The 19,856-nt window shown below is 36.4% G+C and overlaps 5 protein-coding genes across 9 annotated transcripts in view; 2 read left to right on the top strand and 3 right to left on the bottom strand.

Annotated features, from left to right (window-relative positions):
* Positions 1-4,553, bottom strand: part of LOC107677222 (ankyrin repeat and SAM domain-containing protein 3-like) — an 11,113-nt gene extending 6,560 nt beyond the window's left edge. The window contains exons 1-7 of the mRNA XM_016472037.1: positions 4,520-4,553; positions 4,194-4,378; positions 3,239-3,437; positions 2,973-3,094; positions 1,771-1,852; positions 309-426; positions 89-226 (exon numbers count right to left, since the gene is read on the bottom strand). Coding sequence (XP_016327523.1) covers positions 89-226; positions 309-426; positions 1,771-1,852; positions 2,973-3,094; positions 3,239-3,437; positions 4,194-4,372 — 838 coding nt within the window. The 5' untranslated portion in view covers positions 4,373-4,378; positions 4,520-4,553. The remainder of the gene's footprint in view (positions 1-88; positions 227-308; positions 427-1,770; positions 1,853-2,972; positions 3,095-3,238; positions 3,438-4,193; positions 4,379-4,519) is intronic.
* Positions 4,554-5,492: 939 nt separating this feature from the next.
* LOC107677124 (UPF0488 protein C8orf33 homolog) lies at positions 5,493-6,719 on the bottom strand. The gene is made up of 3 exons (XM_016471914.1): positions 6,656-6,719; positions 6,394-6,540; positions 5,493-5,922 (listed from the first exon to the last, which is right to left on the bottom strand). The coding sequence occupies exons 1-3, from the start codon at positions 6,717-6,719 to the stop codon at positions 5,699-5,701; spliced, it is 435 nt and encodes a 144-aa protein (XP_016327400.1). The 3' UTR covers positions 5,493-5,698.
* Positions 6,720-8,086: 1,367 nt separating this feature from the next.
* LOC107677238 (histone H3.3) lies at positions 8,087-14,123 on the top strand. 2 transcript variants are annotated; one of them, XM_016472064.1, is made up of 5 exons: positions 8,087-8,185; positions 9,219-9,365; positions 10,176-10,329; positions 10,416-10,574; positions 14,120-14,123. In XM_016472064.1, the coding sequence occupies exons 2-4, from the start codon at positions 9,238-9,240 to the stop codon at positions 10,542-10,544; spliced, it is 411 nt and encodes a 136-aa protein (XP_016327550.1). In that variant the 5' UTR covers positions 8,087-8,185; positions 9,219-9,237; the 3' UTR covers positions 10,545-10,574; positions 14,120-14,123. The 2 variants fall into 2 exon arrangements, with proteins under 2 accessions (XP_016327550.1, XP_016327549.1); XM_016472063.1 differs by lacking the exon at positions 14,120-14,123 and having other exon boundaries at positions 10,416-10,937.
* On the bottom strand, positions 10,687-12,536 carry LOC107677237 (protein ccsmst1-like). The gene is made up of 2 exons (XM_016472062.1): positions 12,332-12,536; positions 10,687-12,020 (listed from the first exon to the last, which is right to left on the bottom strand). Exons 1-2 carry the CDS (start codon positions 12,409-12,411, stop codon positions 11,678-11,680), a joined length of 423 nt encoding a protein of 140 aa, XP_016327548.1. The 5' UTR covers positions 12,412-12,536; the 3' UTR covers positions 10,687-11,677.
* A 652-nt stretch (positions 14,124-14,775) lies between the features above and the next one.
* On the top strand, positions 14,776-19,660 carry LOC107677236 (peroxisomal 2,4-dienoyl-CoA reductase). 4 transcript variants are annotated; one of them, XM_016472058.1, is made up of 10 exons: positions 14,776-14,801; positions 15,131-15,238; positions 16,045-16,113; positions 16,624-16,675; positions 16,762-16,897; positions 17,141-17,265; positions 17,405-17,498; positions 18,809-18,913; positions 19,002-19,190; positions 19,509-19,660. In XM_016472058.1, exons 2-10 carry the CDS (start codon positions 15,138-15,140, stop codon positions 19,541-19,543), a joined length of 906 nt encoding a protein of 301 aa, XP_016327544.1. In that variant the 5' UTR covers positions 14,776-14,801; positions 15,131-15,137; the 3' UTR covers positions 19,544-19,660. The 4 variants fall into 4 exon arrangements, with proteins under 4 accessions (XP_016327544.1, XP_016327543.1, XP_016327546.1 ...); XM_016472057.1 differs by lacking the exon at positions 14,776-14,801 and adding an exon at positions 14,811-14,898; XM_016472060.1 differs by lacking the exon at positions 14,776-14,801 and adding an exon at positions 14,811-14,898 and having other exon boundaries at positions 19,002-19,241.
* The last annotated feature ends 196 nt before the right edge of the window (positions 19,661-19,856 follow it).

Raw genomic sequence — 19,856 nt, 5'->3', positions numbered from 1 at the left:
GACATCCTGGGATTTTTAATGACCACAGAGAGTCAGGACCTCGGTTTAACGTCTCATCCGAAGGACGGTGCTTTGGTAGTGTTTGTACCGTGTTTGGAGCCGACTCTGAAGCGTGCGATAGCTTGAGGGCCGTCGTGAATGCTGGGTCCTCTGGTTCTGCTGCGAGCTGATCGGACTCTAGGAGTCGTACTCTCTTCTTCAGACGAGCTCAGCTCCTCATGCAGAGCTACCGAGGGAGATCAGGTTGTATTATTCTCTGCATTCATGACAAATAAGGTCAATTACAAATGCTAAGGTGTGTGACTGACATGATTTGGCTCTCATGACGTGCATGTCGATGAGGCTGGCGATTTTGGTGTGTCCGTACATCATAGCCAGAGCTCTCGCCGTTTCTCCCTTAACACTCCTCTCCTCTGTTCGTACGCCCTGAATCATACACCGAACCAAAAATACTGAAAACACTGGGGATGTAACGATTCACTCAACTCACGATTCGATTCGATTCACGGTTTTTTTTTTACAAAATGAGATTTAAGACGAATTATAAATTAAATGTGTCCTTTTATTATTGCTTGGACAAAATGCTGCACGTTTCTCTGTGAAATTGAAATATAACACTAATAAAATACTAATATAGCACTTATAGCATATAATTGTTGGTTTTGATTGCTTCTATTGTCCTCATTTGTAAGTCGCTTTGGACAAAAGCGTCTGCTAAATGACAAAATTGAAATATAATGTAAATGTAAATAACAAAACTAAATTGAAATTTTAAAACAAGCCCCAAATCAAATAAATAAGTAACACAAATAAAATAAATCTCTTCATATAAACAAACTAAGGCTTTGTCTGTGCTCTTTCCTTTTAAAATTAAGAGGCAACCACTGCATTTTAATCATGATCCAAACAAAGATGCTGCATGCATGCAACGTGAGCAGTTTTTAATCTAAATTAGATTGTATAATTTAGAACTTCGAAGCAAAAACAGAACGGTTTGACTTCAGTTTTGTGAAACTATGCATAAAAAATATCTGTGAAACAGAAACAGCAGACGAGCTGAATGAGATGCAGATTCACTCTCTGCCAGCAGGTGGCGCTTAAAGCGTTTCCTTGGTTTCCACTGTAAACAAAGCAGCGCTGCACTTATGAACTTTAATATGCTTTATACAGAGGCAAGATTAAAAGAAAAAATACCATCTAAACTTTTCTAAAGACAGTAAGTTCCCCTCAGACATGCATTCATATAAACTCCTACCCCTAAATGAATCGCGATTTGTTTAGCATCTCAACCGATTTGAATCGTCACATATTTGAATCGATTTTCAACCGGCTCGTGGTTAATCGTTACATCCCTAGAAAACACGCAAGCATTTTTTAATATTAGGCGTGTAAATTGTTTTTTGTTTTTTAGGCGTGTAAATAGTTGCTCTGACAACAATTCAGTTATGATTATGTAGTAAATGACATTAGGGATCATGGGAATGAGAAATTTTAGTCACAATTAAGTTTGATTTGATTTTTTGTTTGATGTAAAGCTATTTTTAAAACTAAGCTTTAAGTAAGTTTAACTAGAGGGTCAATTTATACCCAGAAGTAGTTTTGGATCAGGTATGAATCTTGTTTTCGATAAGAAATGTTAATAATTGATTATTAGTTTTCTTAATAGATGCTTTCAGTTGTCTTTGTCAGATTGATGCTCATCCATAATTATTATAGGCATAATTAGATTATAAATTCAAAATAAATCAGAGTAAGGTAGGTCACACTTGCATGGTTGAGCAGGTACTGAACGATGATTTCATGGCCGGACGCAGCAGCTTCCATGAGCGGTGTGAATCCTGACAGTGGCTCTCTGTGAGGGCAAAGGTCAAAGATTTAACATGTTTACTAGCTGTTTAAGCAAGATTATGTCCTGAATGAATTACTAGCATTTATTACATACTAAGCAGTAAATACAGTATTGTTAATGTATAAACTGTGGCGTTGTTGTCACACGAGTGGCGTCCAGTTATCATCTCAGAAATAAAAAGATAAGTCGGCTCCGATGGCCTCGTGGGCAGCGCGCTGACATGTAGCGCCTTTGCGCTTCGGGCGTCCCGAGTTCGCGCTGACATGTAGCGCCTTTGCGCTTCGGGCGTCCCGAGTTCGAGTCCCGGCTCGTGGACCTTTCCCGATCCCACCCCCTCTCTCTCACCCACTTCACTTCCTGTCGACCTACTGTCCTACCTAAATAAAAGGTATAAAACGGCAAAAATAAATCTTAAAAAAAGAAATAAAAAGTTTACATTTTTAATCCAATTCTGTGTAAAAGTGCGTACACCTGTCTGCAAATTTATGATCAAAAAATAGATCAAGAATCTGGTGATGTCACTTATAATTTAATCATCATATCGGAACTGGAATTTATGTAATTTATTCCTGTGACTGCAGTAATGATGCTGAAAATTCAGCTTTGCATCACTGGAATAAATTATACTTTAAAATATATTCAAATAGAAAACAGTTCTATGAAATTGTAATAATATTTCACAATATGTGACCCTGGACCACAAAACCAGTCTTAAGTGTAAGTTCTTAGCAATGCATATTACTAATCCAAAATTAAGTTTTGATATATTTACGGTAGGAAATTTACAAAATATCTTCATGGAACATGATCTTTACTTAATATCCTAATGATTTTTGGCATAAAAGAAAAATCTATAATTTTGACCCATACAATGCATTTTTGGCTATTGCTACAAATATACCTGTGCTACTTATGACTGCTTTTGTGCTCCAGGGTCACATATTACTGTGATTACTGTAGTTTTTAACATATAAATGCAGCCTTGGTGAACATAAAAACATTTGCAAAATCATAATTATTCCAAACTTTTGGCCAGTAATGTACACGGTCTGTTTGTGTAAGAAAGAAGGTGATTTCAAGAACGTAGTTTTGCTTTGTATAAATGAATGCACATGTTACTCACTTGATATTTGCATTGGCGTGATGCTCTAATAAGAATTTGACCATCTGCTGATGTCCTGTAGCTATACTGTGCAGCAAAGCCGTCCATCCGCGCACATCCTTACATTCAAGCTGTGCTCCTTGCTGTACAGAGAGATGTTTCATTCAGTATCCTACAGTGAGCACTGTTTTCTCTACTAAGTTCTGCAAACTTGTAATCGGAAAGAAACTGAATAATCCAACTAATAACTCTTCTTTGTCACTGTTAACAGCAGATGTAAACCTGACCTGCAGTAGGAAGTAGGCGATGCTCTCGTTTCCGCAGCTGGCGGCGAGCATCAGTGGTGTGAGTCCTTTAGACGTGGTGGCGTTGACACTGACGCCCGTCTCCAGCAGCAGGTTAGCGATGTTATCGTGACCGATATATGCAGCGTACATCAGAGGAGTCCAGTCGCCGATGTTCTTCCCATCCAAATCCACATCTCCCCTGAGTAACGATTGGATCAGAGAAAGTGGAGGTTTGGTAAATAAAAGTATTTTTGTTGCTGTTGTCATTTGGTAAATTAGTCATTAGGTATCATGACAATCTTATTTTCTACCTTATATTCTATCCATCCATCCATCTATCTTTCTATCTCTTTGTATTCATCCATCCATCTATCTATCTGTCTGTCTATCCCTCTATCTATCTATCTATGTGTCTGTCTCTATCTATCTATCTGTCTGTCTACCCACCCATCCATCCATCTATCTATCCATCTTTCTATCTCTTTGTATTCATCCATCCATCCATCCATCTATCTGTCTATCTATCCCTCTATCTATCTATCTATCTGTCTGTCTGTCTGTCTACATACCCACCCACCCATCTATCCATCTCTTTGTATCCATCCATCTATGTATGTATGTATCCCTCTATCTATCTATCTATCTATCTATCTATCTATTTATCCATCCATCCATTCGTATCTCTCTCTATTCCTTCCATCCATCTATCTATCTATCTATCTATCTATCTATCTATCTATCTATCTATCTACCATCCATCCATCCCTCCCTCCATCCATCTATCCATCTATCTATCTATCCATCCATCTATCCCTCCATCTATCTATCTATCTATCTATCTATCTAGTCTCTGATTGAAGCATATATTTCTTTAAACGTTCAAACACTCTGGACTAAAACATGTCAAAAGCGGTTAGATGGAGACATGCATGAACAGCAGATTCTTCCATCTGACCTGCGGATGCACTCGGCCACCACATCATACTGTCCGATGGAGCAGGCGGTGTGAAGATCCAGCGGCACGTTCAGCTCCTCCGGGCCGATCAGAGCGTCTCCTCCGCCCGCCAGCCACACGGACAGACTCGCGCCTAACTGCTCCGACTCACTGCTGGCCTCGTCGCTCAGTTCAGACATCCTGCTCTGAAAATGAGGTTTGATATTTAATATTTACAGTTCTGTGCAACAATATTTGCTAAAACTAACGCATGTCAAAATAATACAATCATTTATTTTATCCCTCTCTTTAAATTTAATTTATACAGTGAAATTATGTTCAATTACCTGGTATCAGATTTGTCCGACGGTCAATTCGACTGAAAAAAAATTATTTCATACTCTTATTAATATTATCTTTATAACAGTTGTGATGCTGAAAAGTTATAGTTACAAAAAGTTATCTAAATATGGAAATTACAGCCTTTTACAACATAAGCACCTGACAAATAAAAGCGTACAAACCTTGAAACAATTTAAACTTTCCAAACTGGTAAATCAATGTTTTGTTCAGAAATGGCAAAAGCAGCGGCAACCGGGGTTGCCAGGTTTTCACAAGAAAACCCTCCCAATCGCTACTCAAAACTAGCCCAAAACTAGCCCAACTTTTACAGGGGGTCCCGTTAAAAATCGCATTCCGGGGGTTAAAAATACACGTTTTTTTGGCGGGGTTTCCCTGAAAAAATTCGGATTCCAGGGGATAAATATCATGTTATTGGAGTCGCTTCAACCCGCGGCAACAGTGACTTGACTTGGCAACACTGGCGGCAACTCAAAGGAAGTTTTGTGATCCATCCGGGGCGTGTTGTTAAATGTGTTGTAGGGAGTTGTAGTCTTTTGTCTGCTTCTCATAATACAGTTCAAACAGCTAGTGCACAATATAAGACTACATATCCCATGAGCCACTGATATCTTAAGTGCCTGACGACATCAAACAGCAACACGCTTGTTGATAAAATGCAAAAGAATGCTACACATAATAAAATATCTAAAATAAAAGGCTTGTTTTGGCTGAGAGCATTGACTTGATGTGAACATAATGCACTTAAAATATTTGAGAAATAAGCTGACATTTCTTATACAGGCATTTTAAATACGTTACCATAGCAACTCTTACAATACTTCAGAAACACGCTTCATGTACACAATTTATGTATATTTTAATAAATCATCAGTATTAGTCAGTTGAAAAAAAAGTCTATAAAACCCAGTACAATAAAATAAAAAATATAAAAAAAGTGAATCAGCAAAGTTTTGGTTGTCTTCACACTTTATTAGAATTTTTTCCGTAAGTGTTTTCTATGATTGCAACACTTTGAACATTACAAAAAGTGAAATCTAGCAATATTGTATGCTTAATAAAATGCAAAGAGAATGTATGGCAAAACTGTGCAATAGAAGTACGTAATATTTGACCACACATCTACTTAAGGTACGAATCCTGCTGGTAGATGTTAGCGTGTCGAGTCATAAGTTGAAGTTAAAGCGAAACTCTTCATGTGTTTTAGTGAAAACAAATGATTTTGTGTCTCCATCAGTGTTTGTGTGTTCGATTGTCTCCCGGGGCCCTTGCAGAGTGTGTGTCTCTTGAGATTTGTCTGTTTTATTCGTGGGTTGTGTGTTTCTCTCAGCTCGCCGGTGAAACACTGGTTTGCACTCAGACACACTGGTGAGCCGGGCGGAGGTCATTGCTGTGGAAAGAGACAGCAATTTTGTAAGAATTGTGTAAGGCAGGGGTTTTCAAAATGGAGTCTGTGGAAAGGTTTAGAAAAATAAGTGTAAAGAATTTAAAAATAAATGATTTTAAATAATAACGTCTAACTAACTAAATAAATTAATAAATACATTTATTAAATATAAATAAAAATTAATTATGTAACCAATGTATTTTTATGTATTTTTAAAAATAAATAAATAGTTTTAAAATAAAAAATATTTAAATAAATACATAGCAGCACAGTACTATAGTGGACAGGGTAATAAAAAACGTAACGTAACAATAGAAACTAAATATTTCCAAAATAATATACAAATTTTTTGAATACTTAATTTCACAGCATTATTTGGTTCTTATACATGAAAATATATATATGCCCTCTTAATTTTAAGGCACATCAAAAAAAAAATTGGATATATAAATGCATATTATGCCACTGCCTTACCTGACTGTATGAGTTTGTACTGTCTGGCTCTTTCCTCTTCTATCTTCTTCCTGTAGTCTCCAGAGATCGCTCGCATTACCTGCCTCTTCTTCACCAGGGGAGCTTTGGAGCTGCGCAACGTCTTCAGAGCGCGGCTCGCTTCTTCCCCTAAATGGAGGCATATGTGTAGAAAGATCAGACAGTGAGGGTTTCTTTTGCCCAGAGTTTGTCTAAACTATATATATATATAGAGATGTTGTATTTGTTGTGTTGTCTCACTCACGCTGTTTGCTGGAGGTTTTTTGAGTTCTCAGGCCGAGCTCGAGCTCTGTATGACTTATTAGCATGCAATCTAAGGGGCTGATAAATGCTCTGAAAAAGCTCTAAATTTGTTCATGCTTTCCAGAAACAACCAGAATACTGGAAAATGAGAAAAACACGGATGGCCAGAGTGGCGAGGACCCTGAAACAGCAGCCCAAAACGCTGACACTCCTGCCAATGCTAGAAAACTCAAGAAGAAGAAAAAGAAAGCAGGTGATGGAAAAGATAATCAGCAGAAAGGGGTAAAAAGCAATGAGGAAACATCTAAACAAGAGACCACAGAACTAGTAAGCACATACATATATATATATATATATATATATGCAAGTGTGTATGTGCTTACTAGTTCTGTGGTCTCTTGTTTAGATGTTTCCTCATTGCTTTTTACCCCTTTCTGCTGATTATCTTTTCCATCACCTGCTTTCTTTTTCTTCTTCTTGAGTTTTCTAGCATTGGCAGGAGTGTCAGCGTTTTGGGCTGCTGTTTCAGGGTCCTCGCCACTCTGGCCATCCGTGTTTTTCTCATTTTCCAGTAGTCTGGGTGTTTCTGGAAAGCATGATCAAAATGAGGGCATTTCCAAAACATTTATCTGCCCCTTAGACTGCATGTCACTAAGTCACACAGTACAATGCAATATCAAAGTCTACAAAATGACACGTAAATTCAATACATTCAGCTGGAATTGTTTGTAATCTTACCTGTTACAGTTGATTTCTCTGCCATAGCTGAAGCTTTAATCTTCTGATATCACAAATACACTACTAGTCTGCTCTTTTATATGAAAAAACACAAACGATCACCTGTCAAGTTTCCAGAATTAGTAAACTACTCCTGCTCGAAGCGTTGGATAATCAAATATATTTACAGATTTCAGATATGCATGTGTGAATATCCCATGTGTGTGCACCAAACAAGGGATCCGCCGATAGCACATTTAAAGGTTCCTACTGCAGCACAATAAAATTTGCCCTCCTTAGGCAATGGTGACCCAAAGACTAGTGGATCTCAAAAGCATTGTATGTTTTTCGTCGTGGTTTGCGAAGCAACGATTGTTGCAATAATATATCAGCAATGTTTTGCACTGGCTATTATTAAAAGGAACCGTTGTTTTTACATGGTTATGTAATCGACACCAAACTGGTTCAGGGCTACAAATGGAAGGATTCTAAAATCATCGGATGTTTCATGAAGATGATTAAATGTATATATAACGCCATTTGAAATGTAAAAACAGTTTTAGTCTGATTCATCTGAAGAGACAGACCAAAGAGACTTTTACATTTACATCAAAACCGCGCTAAAATTATTGTAAATAATAAATACTAAAGAAGAGTAAATTCTGCCCCTCGCTCCTCCAGCCAATGAGAGTCGACGTGGGCGTGGCTTAACACACGTAGACGTCACTGACTGTATAAATACAGGGCGGTTCGTTTTGTGCGTGACGGACGTTCCTTGTTGTGGGTTTGACGGATTAACCGAAACAAAAAAATCGTAAGTATCGAAATCATATTCGAAAATCAATCTCATCTTGTATTCATCCTTTTAAATATCGTGTTTATAAAACATTTGAGAATATAGAAAATCTCTTCAGTCCGCGTTTTGTGTTTGGATTCGTAAACGGCGATTTTAGATCATTTTTGTCGCGGTAGCAACAAGCTAACGTTAAGCTAGCGAGCTCATATTTACTTCTGCTTTACCTCAGAAGTTCGTTCACTCTTTTTAACTTTAACCCTTTGTTTTGAACACACATAGTCTCACGTTACGCGTCGTTTTTTGTTTAACCGCTTTCAGGCGACGGTTATTGAATTGTCGGTGTAGACAAAGAAAAGGCTGTAATTGGTTTTCTTGGGCGCCATGTTACACATAAAGGCAGAAACGTGTCTGTGTCTCGTCCTGAGATGGTGGACTTCACTACTGCATTAATCAGAGCTGCTACATCTCAGTTTACCGGGTGTTTCTGATCTCTTTCGCCGTGATTGAAGAGAACGTGGCGTATATGTAGTAACCGTTACTAACGTTAGTTGCTGAATGGGTGAATGAAAGTCGCTGCCGTTGAAGATTTTTTGCCTACAGGCAATGTGTGTGTGTTGAATGGGATTCAGTTGTGTGTGTGTGTGTGTGTGTGTGTGTGTGTGTGTGTGTGTGTGTGTGTGTGTGTGTGACCCAGTTTCCCACTGCGAGTTGTTCAGGTTATTGATTCGCTTTTCTATCTGCTTGTATACATGTTTGACTTTGTATGCACTTTAATGCATAAAAGCTAAGCGTTTATAGAATTTTATATTTTGTCAACTAGTTTACCGTTTTAAGTTTCCGTTTAGCTTTAATCTCCTAAATGGCGCCCCCAAGTTGTAAACACCTTTATTTAGGATATTATTGTCATGGTGTCCTTTTCCCAAACATTAAATGTTACTGCGTGACTTTATTATTGGGCGGGACAGACGCTGGAGTTTTGTCGCGGATGACGTCATGGCGCGCGGAGTTTCTTCGCGGCTGTTCTTTCTTATCGGTTTTTGTGTCTCTTTAGGCCGCTTCATTAGAGTGCCATGGCGCGTACTAAACAGACCGCCCGTAAATCCACCGGTGGTAAAGCCCCCAGGAAGCAGCTGGCCACCAAGGCGGCCAGGAAGAGTGCGCCCTCCACCGGTGGAGTCAAGAAGCCCCACAGATACCGGTGAGAAACACTGAACACGTGTAGTAGATACATGGACAATTGTTTATATGCATTATTTCCTGTGTACACTGGAAGTTATGTATTATAGTGTACATACTGAATATATAAATTGTTCGGTGTATCTACACGAGATATATTTTCAGTATATACACAATATATGTAAATTGTTATATCGTTTTATATATTCAACTTATACACATAATTTATATACATGATGGTTTTTAACATAAAAAAAAATTGTATAGGCCTACATGATATACATAGTGTATCTACACGATATAATGTACGTACATTTTTAAATATACAAGAAATGTGTAAGTTAAATGTATGAGCTGAACTACAAATATTTTAAATGGTGTGTATATATTCAACTTATACATAATATACATGATTTAAAATTAAATTGTATACAAAATATCTATGTACAGTATATACACAATATAATGTTAAAATATTTTATATATATATATGTATATAAAATATGAAATTGTGTATGCTGAATATACAAATTTGTGTATTTTATATTCAGTATATACACAATATGAGCGTTATATAGTGTATATGCTGAATATTGTAGATGCTATATTATGTATATATTTTTATTGTGTATACTGAATATTTTATATACGTGTGTGTATATACATTGTGTATTTATATTCAGTGTATATACCCAAAGTGACAGTTTTATATCTATTTAGTATATGCACAATATAATGTTATATACATGATTTACTTCCTATTCAGTGAATTTCATGCATTGTCCCAATAACAAGTCAATAATTTGTCATTTTCTGCTTCTTTCCCCTTCAGCCCTGGAACTGTGGCTCTTCGTGAGATCCGTCGGTACCAGAAGTCCACGGAGTTGCTGATCCGCAAGCTTCCTTTCCAGCGTCTGGTTCGTGAGATCGCTCAAGATTTCAAGACCGACTTGCGTTTCCAGAGTGCTGCTATTGGCGCCTTGCAGGTGTGTTTTCTAGTTCTGGGTTGTGTATAGAGCTACTACACTTTGTTTGGTCGCTCGTGATGACGTTTTCTCGCTCTGATTTGTAGGAGGCAAGCGAAGCATACCTGGTGGGTCTGTTCGAGGACACCAACTTGTGTGCCATCCACGCCAAACGTGTCACCATTATGCCCAAAGACATCCAGTTGGCCCGTCGAATCCGTGGAGAGCGCGCTTAAACTCTCTTTACTATTTACACGACTTTTTTTGTGTGGAGGAATATATGGGGGTGGGGTTTGATGTGTGGGAGGGTTGGGTGGGAGGGGCATCAGGGTTCTTACACTCTTGACTATAAATGCCTGTGTAGTTTATTTTTTGTAGTTTTTTTTTTTTTTGGTAGTTACGGTAGGGGAGGGATATCTTGTGGTTCAAGTTGATAGTAGGGGGGCAGCGTCAGAACATTCCGGGAGCTCCTCAGGGTTTTAAAGTTTGTATTTTAGACTTTCATATGCCTCTGCCTAGTCTGCATGCTCCATGAGTTAGAATGTGTCCATTTTATTTCTATCATTATTATATTGGGTTTCTCTTCTATTGTGGCCATTTGGTTGTAAATAAACTTTCCACTACCTCAAGGTTTCTTGCCGTTCATTTTGTCTTCAGTCGGGTTTAAGATGCCACGGTGTTTTAACTTTAAGCTGTAAACTGAGTCTTTCCAACACAAAAGACTTGCTAACTTGATGATAATATATACAAAGTTTGATTAAATGCGTTCTAGGTCCTAAGGACCAAAGCTAGTGGCATGTTGATAGATAAAAGAGAAAAAAATTCTCAATAGGAGGAAAAGCAATCCTTTTTGCAACCCTTTAATTTTCACATCTCGTATCATGTTTTTAATAGGAGCAGTGCAAAGTATTTCACCTATTTTTAGTTTGACTTGCATAATGTAATGAGAAATTAGAAGTTTCACCATCTATGGTTTGTAAACCATATCAAGTAAATAATTTTTACATGCCCCTTTGATTATGTAATGCTAAAATTAGTTTATTTTACAGCTCACTATCAGTATCCCACTTAAGTATGTTCTCAATATTGACTTTCAATGTCCAATAATGGTTCCCTGATTACATTATTTATAAACTAGCAGTCACCCCAAAATTACAATTCAGAAGTTTCTCCATTATGCTTTCAATACAATGCAGCTGACTTTTACAGTCTTCGGTTTAAACCCAGCTACAGATGATCCAGTTCAATACAAACACTTTCAAGAGCACAGAATGTGGACGGTCGATTTGATGATTCTCAGCTTGGAGAAAACATTTTACTTCTGAACAACAAATAAACATTCCAAATCGAAAATGTCCCTTTTAAGCCACTATGAGGGTTTGTTTTTGATGCCGACTTCCTCCTGCTCTTCATCGGCCAGCAGTCCTGGTAAATGTTCATAGAGGTTTTTCTCCAGAGACCCGTCTATCTCGCTCTCTCTCCTGAACATACACCAGATGATGAAGCCCACTCCAATGATGCTGATGGGCAGAACTTTCCACCAGGGCTGCTGGTAAGTGCTGCCCATCGAACGGTCCACTTTCCAGGTTCGGTGGCTGGCTTTGCTGGTTGAGAACTGGATGGGTTTGGATGCTTCATTATCATCATCTGGAGGTTTTCTGGGCTTTGCATTAAGCTGTGATGTCATGGACAGCATCCTTGTGACACATGGTCTACAGAGATAAAAATGTAATGAAACATTACTTTTAAAATGCCATAAATAACATTACAGAATATTAGGAATAAATGCTGTGCTTTTTGCCTAAAACAATAATTAAAATATGATTTACACAGAGATCCTCTAGCCAAGGTCAGCTGACAATTTAAGAGATCATTAGAGTGTTTAAAGAAAAATTAAACCATTTCAGTTCATTAAAGGCTTGTTTTAATTAATGTACAATACAAAGCAATTTGGTTGCATAAATTCTACTGAGGTAAATAATGGTTATTTAATAATCTATACAAGGAAAAAATATTCACTTGCCTTATATTCGCATGACTTCGGCGTGTAAAAACATTGTGGCCTAAAGAAAACCGTGATAAATGCATGCAGACTTGTGACATCTTGAGGGTTTCTTCATAACAGCAAAGAACTTATGCTGACTGGTCTTCTATACTCTTTGATAACAGGCGTGATTCTCTCCGGTCATATAACGAGCGCCACTGTAAACTCTGCCCGGGAGGACAACTACAATTAACTGAAATATAGTTCCGCTTTGATATTTAGGCGTTTTGAAGAAAATAGCTTGTCTGATCACTTCATATATATTTTAGAGTGGTACGTTATAATACAAATGTTGTTAAAATGTCATCGTATGCAGCGTATTCTAAGATTACGTGACAATAAATTTAAGTACTTTATAGCCTACATCTAGAAACTTAAAACGCAATTATGATGACTTTCCTTAACTAGTAATATTAGTTTAGGTGTGCTGGCTAGGTTAAAGTGCATGATTAAAGTTACGTCTCTGCTGCTATATTATAAGTTTAATTACATTGTTTAATGTTTTTGAAATAAGTCTTTTATGTTCACATGATCCTTCAGAAATCATTCTTATCTGCTGATTTGTTGCTCAAAACAAATGTAATATTATCAATGTTGCTGCTTCATATTTTTGGGGGAAACCTTGATACATTTTGTTTTTAGGATTCAGAACAACAACAGGCACTTGAGTCGTCAGGAGTATGTCTACAGACCACGTTATGCTCCTATAACCTGATCAAAGCACATTTGAGAGATGTTACTGAAGCTGTTTCATCACAAAATAGACGTTAGCTTTGCAGAAATGTGGCTGGGATCCAGTATAGTAATGATGCTTCTGTTTGGGTCCATTATGAAGATTTGCAAAACGATGAATGTAATTTTCAGCATCATTACTACAACTGTTTTGACTGCATATGCATGCGTTTCTCTCTCTATTTCAGGTGTCTGACGATCATTTCAAGGTGTTGCTAGCGTATCTTGAAGGTCTGCGTGGAGCGTCGCGAGGCATCACATTGCAGAAAGCTGAGGAAGGACAAGGAGAAGAGGAAGATACACACTGTAAAAAAAATTCCATAAAATTTACGGTAAAAAAACTATAGTAGAGGAATTTACCGTTAACCATTTAACAGGTTTTTACTGTAGCATTTTTACAGTCTTTTACCATTAAATTCACGGTCATTTTTTGATGCTGAAAAGAAAAAACAGAGAGCCAAACAGGTCGTGCAGTTGCTGTGATAGACCAGAACTTTGAACAAAACAGCAAAAATTAACTGGTTTTTTTTTTGTGCTTGTATGAATTTGTCATTTATACATTTTAATTAATTCAAATGAATAGTGAAGTCATATTGTCTTATTGTGAATACATACAACTTGACATTACATCAAATAAAATGCTGTGGTTTTTATCTACCAGTAGGCTATGTTGTGTTTTTTTTTTTAAACACGTTTAAAAATATAACAAGATAGGTCTGCCCTGTGTATAACATTTTTGAGTATTTCACTAACAGTGTTGGGGGAAGTTACTTTTAAAAGTAATGCATTAGAATATTGCTTTACTCACTAAAAATGTAACAGTTATCTTTTATGGAAAGTAATGCTTTATATTACTTTTGCATTACTTTTTTTAAATCTAGAGAGTGCAGCAAAGACATTGGTTAATAAAATGGGATTAAATACATAAAGGATATTTATGTTATTTAACATATTTAATTATGTAACATATTCTGAGTTTGCATTTCACAGTTTTTACTAATTTTGAGAAATACTGAATGTTTTTGTGCAACTGAGTTTAGTTTTGAATTTTCACATTTAGTCTAGAACACAGCGCAGACAACTGGCGTTACTTATTTGAGAAAGTAACAGATATTTTATTGAAAATGTAAAAGTAATGCGTTACTTTACTAGTTACTTGAAAAGTGTAATCTGATTATGTAACTCGTGGTGCGTTACCCCCAACACTGTTCACTAATAAAAAAAAACACCAAAAAGTTGGTGTTCTCTGAAATGTCTTTGACTGATGTAAATACCAAAGTGCTAATCATTCTGATGCAGTCAGTACTTTTCTTTTTTGGAGGTCTCAGAAACATACGCTATGTTTTATTATTAATCGATAACTTTCTCAGAGCTTTTTTGTTTATTTATTATTTATAATGTGAACAGTTTTTGTCATTACGTTCAAATAAAATGATATGTAACTTTTACACTCGGCATCGCTGCTAGCGCTAGTAAAAGCGGACTACATTTCCCATAATGCTATACGTGCGATCGTTCGTTTGACGTCACGCATATCGCCAGGTACAGAAGTCCATCGTGCAAAATGAAAACAACTGTTGCATAAACTTCATTACGTTCAAATAAAATGATATGTAACTTTTACACTCGGCATCGCTGCTAGCGCTAGTAAAAGCGGACTACATTTCCCATAATGCTATACGTGCGCTCGTTCGTTTGACGTCACGCATATCGCCAGGTACAGAAGTCCATCGTGCAAAATGAAAACAGCTGTTGCATAAACTTCATTAATTACGCGGGAGCGGGTCGCATGTGCAAACGGATTCTCATTTTGGGTAAAGTAACTATGAACTTTATTTCACGATTTGTTTGGATTTGTTTCTCGCTTGTCGCATTGCAAAAACAAAGAGTTATGGGAGAGGTTTCAAAATCACAAATCTAATACTTTTAGTAGATGTGGATTTTTAGTTGCCCGACTCTCATTTGCTATTGCGATGTAAGCAAAAGTTGACTTTTTGCATGCAAATGACCTTTTGGTGGTTTTCATGTCTTTATGTGGTTATTTAGAAGGATCATGGCAGAGAAACCTCAGCTGGTCAATAATTCACCAGAGGACATTGAGACTGATGAGTGCATGAACACATATTCACACATCTACAGCCCTGATCTGCTCATGTAAGCACAATAAACACTGAAGTTTTCATTCTTTTGCATTTGAAATCCCTGCATTGTTTAATATGCATATATACACTGCCGTTCAAAAGTTTGGGATCAGTAAGATTTGTAATGTTTTTTTTAAAGAAGTCTGTTCTGCTCATCATGGCTGCATTTATTTGATCAGAAATACAGAAAAAACAGTAATATTGTAAAATATTATTGCAATTTGAAATAATGGCTTTCTATTTTAATACTTTAAAATATAATTTATTCCTGTGATGAAAAATTGAATTTTTGATCAGCATCATTACTCCAGTCTTCAGTGTCACATGATCCTTCAGAAATCATTCTAATATGCTGATTTATCAATGTTGGAAACTTTTGTGCTGCTTAATATTTTTTTGGAACCTGTGATACTTTCTTTCAGGATTATTTGATGAATAAAGCTAAAAAGAACAGCATTTATTTAAAATAGAAATATTTTCTTACAATATAAGTTTTTATTATCACTTTTTATCAATTTAACACATCCTTGCTGAATAAAAGCATTAATTTCTTAAAAAAAAAAAAAAATTACTGACCCCAAACGTTTCAATGGTAGTGTATATTGTTACAAACGATTTATATTTTGAACAATATTACTGTTTTTTTCTGTATTTTTGGTCAAATAAATGCAGTCTTGATGAACACAAGAGACTTCTTTAAAACACATAAAAAATCTTACTGTTCCCTAACTTTTGAACAGCAGTTATGCATATATATATATATATATATATAGAGAGAGAGAGAGAGAGAGAAAGAGAAAGAGAGACTTATTTTTGCAGTGATCAGGTGGCCTTTATAACCGGCGGAGGATCAGGTATTGGGTTTCGAATAGCAGAAGTTCTGATGAGGTGAGTTGTCAGCAATTTTTCCTCAGTATTTTCTCACTCTCAACTAGGGCTGCACGATTAATCGAATGCGATTGTCATGCGCATATTGTCATGCGCATGGTTAAAAAAGCCGGTTCTGTAATCAGCAGGAAATCATCATCACATGCTTTCAGATGGAGCAGAATTTACTACACATAGCCGTAGTTCACTGACAAGTTATGGAGATGGAGATTTACTACTGATCACAGAGCCGTGCTTCACTGAAAGATACGCATGACAATCGCAGCTTCTGTTGAATCGCGATCTCGATTCCATTTTGATTTATCGTGCAGCCCTACTCTCAACACTTTGTCCATGAATGTACCTCTCAGCTCGACTTTTTCACTCATGATATACCTTTTATAATGACATGCATATTGATCTTAAACCTTTGTGACCTTCAATAACATGTCGTCTTCTCAAGCCTGCAACTTCAAATTCATCTGAATAAGTTGATTGAAGCTTCTTTTTTTTAAACTTTTTTTCGTGCAGGCATGGGTGCGACACGGTCATCGCCAGCAGAAATCTGGAGAAACTCACTGAGGTACTGTCTCTACAAATCCTCAGCAACTCACTGATGTCATTACTCTGATGAAGAGTAACTCATCTTTATGTGTTTGTGTGGTTTAGGCTGCAAAAAAGTTAAGCAGCACTACAGGCAGACGGTGTTTGGGGATTGCCATAGATGTGCGTCAACCAGAGACGATTTCTGCTGCCATGGATGAAACCTTGAAGACATTTGGACGTGTTGACATACTAATTAACAGTAAGGCTGGAGTTAGAAGGTCAAACACAGTGCCTTAACCTGTGATAAAAACATGTCCCAAACTAACAGTCTATTACCAAAGAGATCTTTATTCTGTAGATATAATGATGTTGATAATCGGCTTAATACCCTCTGTCCAAATTTCCTTTTTTATGATCTAATGTGTGGTTGCATATTATGCGAGCACATGTATTTTTTGAAAATAGTCATACAGTTTTGTGGTTTGTAATTTTTATTTCACAGATGCTGCAGGTAATTTCTTGTGTCCAGCTACATCATTGTCATTTAACGCTTTCAAGACGGTAATGGAGATCGACACCATGGGAACTTTCAACACCAGTAAAGTCATCTATGACAAATGGTTCAAGGTACAGATATACATCTCAAGACTTTTATTACTTAAATATCTCACTCCTTGGCTTTTTTTCTCACATGTAGAGATCTCTCTGTATGAAGCAGTACTTTATATTCAGTCTCATAGTTTGTGGCTTTATTTCTTTATCTCAGGATCATGGCGGCTCCATTGTCAACATTTCCGCCACACTGGGATACAGAGGTCAGGCTCTCCAGGTGCATGCTGGGTCAGCGAAGGCTGCAAACGGTTAGTGTTGATTTTGGTTTATGTTCTGCATAATTTGTATAAAGTCATATATTTGTATTTATAAACATTAAAATATATAATAAGTATTTATACGAGTAATAGTGCTCCATGACAAATGGAAGAAACCATACGTAAGACAATAGTATGCAGATGAATCTAAAACTAGTATGAAGACTGATGTTCCTCATTTGTAAGGCGAATAAAAACATGGAGTTGGATAAAAGAGTGGAATAAATCATATTACATCTGGTGTGTAAAGATGGAATTAAATCAAAATTGTCCCCATTTATTTATTTTAATTCTAATCGTTAATGATTTATACATGAATATATACATTTTTTTGTTTTGTTTTGTTTTTGACCTTATAATGCCGGATACAAATTTTTTTTTCAAGCTAACTGTGAGGATATGATATGTTCTAAAGATAGAAAAGACCGATTTGGCACATTGAACTATTTACAAAAAAAAAAAACATTTCCGTTCTTGAAATAAAATAAATGGTAACTGAAATAAATATATATATACTGCTTTAAATTGTTGTTGTTTTTCCCCAAAAAAATGTAAAAAGTTTCTGTTTAATTTAATTGCAATTTTGTTTTTGTTTTTCTTAGCAAAAAATAAATATCATACATTTTCCCCTGATTTACAGAAGAGACCCACTAAAATGTCATTCAGTGTAACAATCTTGTCAGGCATATTTACAACAAAAATCAATTTATGACATATTAAAAAATTGATTACTTTCACCCCAAATACTAATTAGTTGTAATTAAAATTTTTTAAAATTGGCCACTATCCTAGGTTTTGCCCATTTGTCAGTAAGAATTTTTTCCTCATTTAAAACACAATCAAATTTAATATGCTCCCTTATTCTTTTATATATTTTAATATGTACACGTCAGAATAAGCATGTTGTTAGAATTTTTATGTAAATATTGTGTTACACTGAATGACAATGTAACATTATTTCAACCAAATTTTGACATTTTATTCTCCAAAAACTTATTTGAAACCTTAAAAGTAGACACTTTACTTACATTTAATGTGCTTTCTATGGACATAAAATCACTTTTGTAAAGTTCTTTTGATGCGGACATCTTAATGTCTTTGACCCACACACACATATATTAACAAAAACTAAATAAATAAATACTAGTAAAATGGCAAAAACAAACAACAAAATTACAAAAAAATTAACTCAGTGAAAACAAAATATTTGTAAAAAATTCTGAATATTAACAAATATATACTAGTATATTAATGATACTAAAATAAGGACTAATTATCTGCATATCTATATGTGTTTGTAGATGCCATGACGAGACACTTGGCGGTCGAGTGGGGCCCCAGTGGTGTGAGGGTGAACACAGTGGCTCCAGGGCCCATCTCTGGCACAGAGGGATACCGTAGACTGGGTAAGACAGTTGTGTGTGTGTGTGTGTGTGTAGCATAACTGTAGTGTCACTATACCTTTCTTTTTCACCATCACTATTGTTCTTTCAGGTGGTTCACATGCCGAGTCAGCGGGGGTTTTCCGCAGCATCCCGCTGCAAAGAGCCGGCAATAAGACCGAGATCGCACATGCGGTTCTTTTCCTGGCTAGCCGCGCGGCTTCATATGTCACCGGCGCTATACTGGTCGCCGACGGAGGGGCGTGGCTCACCTCGGCCAATGACGTGGAACGGCTGCTGGGTATTGTCTCATCTCGCTCTGCAAAACTATGACAGACAGCACCGCACACAGGTGTGTGTGCCTGTGCTAGAAGACAGGTGCTTGCTAGTTATATAGGACTGAACCGATTAACATAAATCAATAATTATAATAATTATTCAAATGCTCAACACACTTAAGAGAATCAATTTAAAAAAAAAATCTGCGATCTTGTGAGCAAAACATTTTCGATGAAATCCACCGAAATTTTCTACCACTGTATGATTGACCTGTGAATATGTGGGTAACGTTTTTGGTATATAAAATCTCATTCTAACTTCGTTTCTCTTATGTTTCTAGGTTTTTGGTCTGCAGAGAAAAGAAAGGATAAATAGCATGAATAGAAGATGAAATCAACAGCAATGGACCAGTTGATCATGCCAGCATCTGTATGGTTGTTGAATATTACAAAAACGTCCATTTTATTTTTCACCCCAAAACTAAAGAAAGAAATAAGCAATAATATTCTGTGTTAAGAAAATTAAGCCTAATTTTAGGACTTAAATTTTTAGAATTAAAAACATTTCTACCCAAATTCTATTTTTCATAATGCTCTGTTATACTTTTTGAGTTGTAAATTCTCATTCTTTTCATTGGATTTTCAGCATAAATTAATGTCAGTACAAAGAACATGTTACAATTTTTTTA

The sequence above is a fragment of the Sinocyclocheilus anshuiensis genome, unplaced genomic scaffold (genome assembly GCF_001515605.1).
Source record: "Sinocyclocheilus anshuiensis isolate Anshui unplaced genomic scaffold, SAMN03320099.WGS_v1.1 scaffold392, whole genome shotgun sequence".
NCBI classification, from domain to species: Eukaryota; Metazoa; Chordata; class Actinopteri; order Cypriniformes; family Cyprinidae; genus Sinocyclocheilus; species Sinocyclocheilus anshuiensis.
Note: the sequence above shows the minus strand (reverse complement) of the source record. Positions and strands in the feature narration are given on the sequence as shown.